At 43.3% G+C, this 8,306-nt stretch overlaps 1 protein-coding gene across 1 annotated transcript; it reads left to right on the forward strand.

Moving 5' to 3' along the window:
* Positions 1-343: 343 nt before the first annotated feature.
* Positions 344-7,880, forward strand: piga (phosphatidylinositol glycan anchor biosynthesis, class A). The gene is made up of 7 exons (XM_083776055.1): positions 344-472; positions 830-1,313; positions 1,550-1,820; positions 2,318-2,450; positions 3,190-3,322; positions 6,250-6,456; positions 6,954-7,880. Exons 2-7 carry the CDS (start codon positions 864-866, stop codon positions 7,248-7,250), a joined length of 1,491 nt encoding a protein of 496 aa, XP_083632181.1. The 5' UTR covers positions 344-472; positions 830-863; the 3' UTR covers positions 7,251-7,880.
* Positions 7,881-8,306: the final 426 nt, after the last annotated feature.

Raw genomic sequence — 8,306 nt, forward strand, 5'->3', positions numbered from 1 at the left:
TTGAAGCCAAACAGTAGACTACATTTTGCCAATAAAGACAAAGTCAACATTATCAACATGGGAATTAGGGAGTGTACAAAGTGTACAAAATTGCAGCGCGCGTGCGTGCGTGCGTGTGTGCGTGCGTGTGTGTGTGTGCGTGCGTGCGTGTGTGTGTGTGTGTGTGTGTGTGTGTGTGTGTGTGTGTGTGTGTGTGTGTGTGTGTGTGTGTGTGTGTGTGTGTGTGTGTGTGTGTGTGTGTGTGTTGTGTGTGTGTGTGTGTGTGTGTGTGTGTGTGTGTGTGTGTGTGTGTGCGACCTGTCAGCCAGAGCTAGTGTGGGTGGGTTCTGGGCTGACTATCACATCATGACGTAGGTACCAGGAAGTGACTGCCGCTCCAGTGTTTGTTGTGTTAGCCGGCTTATTGTGTAAGTCACATCTATAAGTAATCTATGTTACGTTGTATGCGGTGAATCACCACTTCTTGTACATGGTAAGCCAGTTATATGACACAGACTTCTGTTATAGCAACTGCCTTGTTGAATATGACTAGCTAAACGTTAGTTAGCTAACTCAGCTATGCTAATAAAGCAATGCTTATGTAGTCTACGAAACAACTAATTAAACTAATGAATCATGCGTTGGTGACATTCTTACAATTACAAACATGGCCAAGTACGCCAACGAGCTATTCGTGTACAATACATTATAGTAATCATGTCATGTGTTGTATACCACACTTCGTGTTCTTTATGTATTTTCAATAAGTAAAGTCATGTTTACTGTACAAAATATGCCGTGTTATGTGTGAAGAGGGTGGGTCAAATTGCATTGTTGCATTCTCTTATAGGCACTTTTATGAATATTGGAAGTTGCCCTGTATAATGGGCCAACGGAGGAGGGACCCAGCTCTCCGGCCCGGTCATCTTTCCAAGAGGTGTGGCATCCCCCCAGCTGTGTCCCACCAAGTCCCTGGTAGGAAGCACAGCATCTGCATGGTGTCGGACTTCTTCTATCCAAACATGGGAGGAGTGGAGAGTCATATATACCAACTGTCTCAGTGTCTGATGGAAAAGGGACATAAGGTGGTGATAGCCACCCACGCCTATGGCAGTAGAAAGGGGGTCCGCTACCTAACCAATGGATTGAAGGTCTACTACCTCCCCCTGCAGGTCATGTACAACCAGTCGACGGCCACCACTTGCTTTCACAGCCTGCCACTGTTACGCTCCGTGTTTTTTAGGGAGCGCATAACTGTGGTCCACGCACACAGCTCCTTCTCTGCCATGGCCCACGATGCACTGTTTCACGCTAAGACCATGGGCCTTAACACGGTGTGTAACCTGATCTGTTTATTTTGATCATAGTGAGGTCATCGTTGTCATTCCTTTGTATATTTAAGTTATTGCTCAATTCTGCCCTGTGCAGTGCAGTCTCCATTTACAAAGCTTAAAAGGCTAACGGAAAATGAAATGCAAAATCTTTCTATTCATATGTTCCAAATATCCAAAGCCAAATAATAGGCGTAACCTGATAATGGTAACGTTAATAATATGTTCATTATTTCCAGGTGTTTACCGACCACTCACTCTTCGGCTTTGCAGACCTGAGCTCAGTGCTGACCAACAAGCTTCTGACAGTGTCCCTGTGTGACACCAACCATATTGTGTGTGTGTCATACACCAGTAAGGAGAACACGGTGCTGCGGGCAGCGCTTTCCCCAGAGATAGTGTCCGTCATTCCCAACGCTGTGGACCCCACGGATTTTACTCCTGACCCGTCTCTGCGCCAAGACGGCAGAATTACTATTGTGGTGGTCAGCCGACTCGTCTACCGCAAAGGTACTTTGAAGATTACTATTGATGACTTTTGTTTATCGTCTTGAGTGAAATTCAGGTGAAAAACGTGAAATGCAGGAGAGATACAGGTAAAATAAAGTCTAAAGAAAATAAGATGGCTTAGAATCTGGCTCTGAATATCTTGGAATGGGTACCAGCATGCCTCAGCCAATCAACGAGTATGATATGAAAAAGGAGTGCTTGTTTTCGTGGAGTTCACTCTCCGCTGTGGGCCGGGGCCCCCCGTCAAAAAAATGAATTACTTCTCGGAGGTACCGAGACTAGTGGGGAGGATTTACGATTCTGTCCCTAACTGTACATAACTCGGACTCTGAGTTGACTGAAGGTGACGTTGCAACGCTGGGTGATATAGATACTGTATGTGTAGATATGTACAGTCTATCTTAATTTTGAAGATAGTTTTGATCATTCTAGTGTAAATATAACAATAATTAATGCAATTGACTGGTGTAATTATGAATGTTGTCATTATTATTTAGGTATCGATCTTCTTGGTGGAATAATCCCAGAGCTCTGCATCAAACATCCAGACCTTCATTTTCTAATTGGTGGAGAAGGGCCCAAGAGAATTGTACTGGAGGAAGTGAGGGAGAAGTACCAGCTACATGACAGGTAGTGCGTGTGCGTGTGTGAATGTGTGTGTGTCATTGGACATGCTTAGATGTGTAATAGAGTGTCGCAGTCCGGCCCCCTTTCAGAACGACGAGCGGCCCAGAAGAGAATTTCCCATTCATTTTTCCTAGACGTTTCAAAACGTATTTATTTAAAGACCTCGGCCTCGGACAAAGCCAACTATGTGTGTGCTATGTGTGTGCTATGTGTGTGGGTCACGTGGGTGGGTGGGTGGCTGGCTGGGTGGGTGCGTCTGAGCACGAAAACAGCATGGCTGTTTTTCACCACCTGTGCACACAATAACACACACACAAACACACACGCACGTAGTAACTGTATATATGGTGATTTGGGGTGTTACAGTACAGTACAGTAGAGGGACCCCCACTCGGTAACTGTCATTTCTCAACCGTTTCGGACGCGGGGCTGCTCGCCGGAATCGAGCCAGCACCCTGGGTGCGCCCCCCCCCCCCCCGGGGACCCCCACCACTCACTTCACACATTTATTTTCTTCTAATTATTTGTTAGGCCCAAAAAATTGTGTTTATTGTCATGATTTAATTGTCAGGAGCCGAGTTGGCTTTGTCCGAGGCATAAAAGGTCTTTAAATAAATACTTTCTGAAAAGTCCATGGGAAAGAATGAATGGGAAATTCTCTTCCGGGCCGCTCGTCGAGGGCGGGACTGCGACGCTATATTGTAGCCTAAGACAAATCTTGTTTTAAATCTCTTCCCTCCAGGGTCAGACTCCTTGGGGCTCTTGAGCATAAAGATGTACGTGATGTTCTGGTTCAAGGTCACATCTTCCTAAACACCTCTCTGACAGAAGCCTTCTGCATGGCCATAGTGGAGGGAGCCAGCTGTGGACTGCAGGTTTGCTCTTTACTCATACTGACTGAATATGCAGGATTTTCCCATCAGGACACGCCCCCCTAATCTAGACTGAGTGGCAAAACATTGAGCAGCATGGAGTGTTGGAGTTTGGAAGCGCTCGTTGGAAATCACTCAACCGTCTTGCGTACTACCCGTTTCTAAATGTCCCATAATGCAGGAGGCAGCAAAATGTTGTGTTATTGAAAACAAGCACTTCCAAACTCTGACACTTAGAAATCTAATCAAATGCAGGGCATTTATTGACAGAAAGTAGCTCATAACGTTTCTATGGTGGATTTTCATGAAACAAAAACTTTGCAGATAGAAAGAGGATAATTCAAGCTTTTCGTTCAGCTGCAATGTTGGTGTGTTTAACATTGTTTAATGCAATCAGACAGGACTTTAATGTTTGGATGAATGGGCTGTCAAGGCCAGAAAGTAGTTTTTTGCCACGCATAACTTCCAGGTAGGATGATGTCACGCGCATACCCTCTATAGCATGAATATCTTCAAAACACATATGACATATGGCAGCGTGCTGTATCAGAATTACAAGCATTAGTTCCTAACGATTAACTTAGCTACATTCATTGCACTGCTAACATTTTGATTTTGGAAAGGTCCAGTGCAGGTTGACTACTAGCCAAGTGGACTTCTAGCCTCCACCAGCAGTCATGAGGCTAGGCTAGCATATGAAAATATACTAAAGCTAGGGGCACGTTGGCGCAGTCGGTTGCGCTGTCGCCTCACAGATAGAAGGTCCTGAGTTTGATTCCCGCTGGGGGTGTGTTCTCTCCTCCACGTCATCAGTGGCCATACCCTAGGTGGGGTTGGCGAAAGGGGTTTTCTGTGTGGAGTTTGCATGTTCTCCCCGTGTCCCCTAGGGTAGTTACCCTCACAAAAAACATGCAGTAATCCTGGTCTCTAAACTACCCTGGCCAGCCGGGGTGTCTGATGGAGGGGAAAGGAACTGGTTGGAATAACATGTTCCTTCCAAGTACGTCCAACCAGGGAAACTCCCCCTGTCAGGTGAAAAGAAGTGGCTTGGACACTTCATGCATAGTAGGAAGCATGGGGTCAGTCCGTTGCTCTCCCCAGGTTGGCGGAGGGAGTGTACAGCCCAGGATTACATTAGATAATTGACACTGGGTGACAAATGGGTTACAAAATCGTGGGATAAAAATTATATAAAAAAATAAAATAAACTATACTAAAGCTGCTCAAAGATAATCTTGCCTAACCATTACATAACCCAACAGAAGGTGGCAGTATAGACTAAATTATTGAAACCTGCTGAAGCATAGGCTACTGTTGTCACTTTCATCAGTGACAAGAACAGTAGCATTTGTTTACTAAAGAAAGGGTGGTGATCCGAGCACTCAAGGTTAAGGAGAGGAGAGGGTGGATAAAAATAAATGTACTTTATTTAGAAAAGTTAAAATAAGCCAACATGTTTCTTCGTGATGAAGACTCTTTTTGAGTTGAAACATGTTGGCTTATTTTAACTTTTCTAAATAAAGTACATTTATTTTTTCCACCCTCTTCATTTTTTAACCTTTTGAGTGCTCGGATCGCTGCCTTTTCTTTAGTATTCCAGTCTCACTGATCCTCGAAGCACCAGAACCTACTTTACATTATTATAATATTTCTTTGCATCTCCATCGAGCACCTGGTTGATTTTGTTTTTGTCGCTTTAAAAACATTTGTTATTTTGAGAGCTCATTGAATCCAAGTATCCATGTAGTTATGTGACCATTAAAGGCCACTGGATGAATGTAATGTTGGCATATAATGTCAGTTTTACAAATACATTCTTCCTATTAATGTAAGGCATTACACTCAATACACTGCCCCACATAAGTTCTTGGCCTCTCACTTCAACATCATTGAAAATAAATGCAAGATCCCATCAATTGTTTGAGTCACTTTTGTAATTTCAAACCAATGCAAGCTTAATAATACAAAATGGGGCACATATTGGACATTGACCCTGTATTTAATCGGTCCCAGTTCCACCAAGATGACTGAGCATCTTTGTGATTATTGTATCCCACACAAATGAGTTAGGAATGCAATCAGGTGAAATGTTAACTTGCACACTCGTTTTTGGTGGCAGTCTAGAGCCCTGTTCTTGCAGAGAGATTCAATATAGGCAGGCAGCTGCTGCCTGCGACTGATGGGAGAAATACAAAAGGAAACCAAACAAAACATTGTGTACTTGCCCACTTGGGCATGTCTTGGCAGGTTTTGCATGCCTGTTGGTTTTTCTAAAATGCCGACGGGCAATCGGGCAGTCCTTATTGTCGGATACTGGCTTCCTATTTTTTTTTTTTTTTTTTAAGATATTTTTTTTGCGGCTTACGCCTTTTATTGATTTTTGAAGGGACAGACAGTAGGCTGACAGGAAACGGGAGAGAGATGGGGGGGTGACATGCAGTAAAGGCCGTGTCGGGTCCGGGAGTCGAACCCGCGGCACACTGCGACTGGATTACCAGTCCGGTGCCCAGACCGTTACGCTACGGCCTGGGCACTGGCTTCCTATTTGACCATTTTATATCCATTGTTGTGGGATTTAATTTGCATAAATTCTTGCAATCACAAGGTTGCATAATCCTGGAGGGCGTTGTGTATTGTTAAGATGGATCCACATATATTTATCAAAATCTACCCATGACCCAAAGCATCTACTGTCCTCTCTGTAACTTGATGGAAGTTGTTTTGAGAACAGGTTCAAAGAGACATTTGCTGCAGAAGTGATGGCATGTTTCAGAAGCCTCAGAACACATCTGTAACCTATTCAGAACTGAGCATAAATCCTGCTTTACTGGACAACTAGTTGACGAGTCATCATAAGAACCATAGACTGCTTTGTCTGGTGTGATTTACAGTATAATGTGTATGTGTGCTTATTTTATATTTTTCTGTAGGTGGTCAGCACTCGTGTAGGGGGAGTTCCTGAGGTTTTGCCAGAGGACCTGATCACCCTTTGTGAGCCTACTGTGCGATCTTTGTGTGCTGGCCTGGAAACGGTCATTGCAAGGCAACGAGCAGGGTCTGTCCAATCCCCCACCTCTATTCACGCCTGTGTGCGAAACCTATACACCTGGAGAAATGTGGCAGAGAGGACCGAAAAGGCAGGTTTCACATTTAACATTAATTAAAGAGGTTAATGATTGTGCTTTGCTAATGTTGGTTAGGATGTACTATACAGTGCTGTACGTTTCACTGTCTGGTGGGGTCTGTAACTCAGTGAGTGTACACTGGCCAAATTTGACTGAGGGACTGCCATTGGATATTTTTTGATGGCTTATAGAGTAATGTCTTGCAGAAAACAGCGAGTTGAGAAAAGAGAGCTTGAAAGGTTCACTTCTGTGGAACATGTCGATTTCAGCTCTTATTTCAGACATGCTCTAGTATGTGAAGAGTCTGCCTGTGCTATTAACTCATTTTGGATTTAAAAAAAAAGTTTTTCTCCTCTGGTGAAAAGCTGGAGGTTGCGCGATGGCAGGCTCTCGGTCAAATCTGGTCACATTTATTGTGGCCTGCCACCTATGTATAACAAACGGGGTTTCCTTAAAATTAAAAAGTGAGTACCACTGCAACTGAGCAAATGTGCAAATGTGTCTTTCAGGTTTACGACAGGGTGGCCGGAGAGGAGGTGCTCCCTTTGAACAGACGTTTGCTCAGGCTGAGGGCTCACTGTGGCCCAGTGGCTGGATCAATTTTTGCCTTTGTGGCTGTCCTAGACTTCCTGTTCCTGCTCCTCCTGCAGTGGCTCATCCCAGATCAGGTCATGGATGTTGCCGTGGACGCCTCTGGCCCTCATGGACTGTGGGGACCAGGACCGGGCAGTAAGAAATGTCCAAAACAGAGTGCCATGAAGTCAACAGCACTGTCATTATCAACCAACACTAAGCTACAGCGGTAAATCCAAGGCCTCTGCTTTCTTTACTGCTGTTCCTGCTGTTGGCTCCTCCTCGTGTACTGATGTTAAAGACGATGAAGTGTAGAACTTGACCAGCCAAAGCACAAAGAATTGATTTGAGTCTTATTCATGTTTACATTTAAATAATATAAAGGGACTAACAGACATTTGTGATAAAGCACTTGATCAACTATTTAAAGTTCATATGTTATAAACCACTGATGGAGCTGGGAAACTCGGGCTTTATTAACCATATTCACATCTATTTTGTTCTTATGTCATACTCGATGTAAGCAAAATGGCTTCCATGACTATAAATGAACATGCCATGACTATGATCCATTAAGGGTGATTTATACTTAGTTGTGCACAGCAAGATGTGTTGTGAACTTGTAGATCTGCTATTTTCGATATGCACAATCAAGTATAAATCAGGCATTGGGCCTCTGTATTGTCATGTTTTCCTAATACATGCAAATACAGAAGAGATCAGTGCATTCTCATTGTATGTATTCAAATTCATACAATGCCAAAGAAGTCGTGGTTATGCAAAGAAATATATTTTTTCTGCTTTTATTATGGTGTATGCTTTTTTGCTTTTATAATCTTACATCTTCTAACAGTTATAAGGCTTTCAACTACTGTAGAGCTTTTGCGGTTATTGGAAGAGTGAAATAAATTATAAAAAAATATATTAATTATTTTTTATTTATTCCTAATGATACAAAAACTGCGTTTTGCCTGGGTTTGTGTGACCATTTAAATTTGTTATGGACTGTAGAATTGATTTTGGTCACACGAAACATATAAGATTTTTGGCATGCTTTGTGTGTAACCCATGATGGTATCACCCCTGATGCGTGACAAGAAAACATACGTTTGCATTACCAAAGCAAAAAGCTCCCATACTGTAACAAAGGAGGGTGGGGTGAATTAGCCATGGATTCAGCCAAACAGAATTACTATTAATCAGCTGTAGGGGATGCACATGTTGGAATTTACTATTTGGCTGCCGCTCAAAGAGAAAATGTCATGTACACACACACATCGGTTGGCAGA

Source organism: Protomyctophum parallelum (assembly GCF_964188405.1).
Source record: "Protomyctophum parallelum genome assembly, chromosome: 11".
Taxonomy (NCBI): Eukaryota; Metazoa; Chordata; class Actinopteri; order Myctophiformes; family Myctophidae; genus Protomyctophum; species Protomyctophum parallelum.

Excerpts from the sequence above, each read along its gene's own strand:
- piga (XM_083776055.1), top strand. The coding sequence starts at position 864 with ATGGGCCAACGGAGGAGGGACCCAGCTCTCCGGCCCGGTCATCTTTCC. Across the intron at positions 3,323-6,249 it reads GAGCCAGCTGTGGACTGCAG|GTGGTCAGCACTCGTGTAGG; the intron begins GTTTGCTCTTTA and ends ATTTTTCTGTAG. Across the intron at positions 6,457-6,953 it reads TGGCAGAGAGGACCGAAAAG|GTTTACGACAGGGTGGCCGG; the intron begins GCAGGTTTCACA and ends TGTGTCTTTCAG.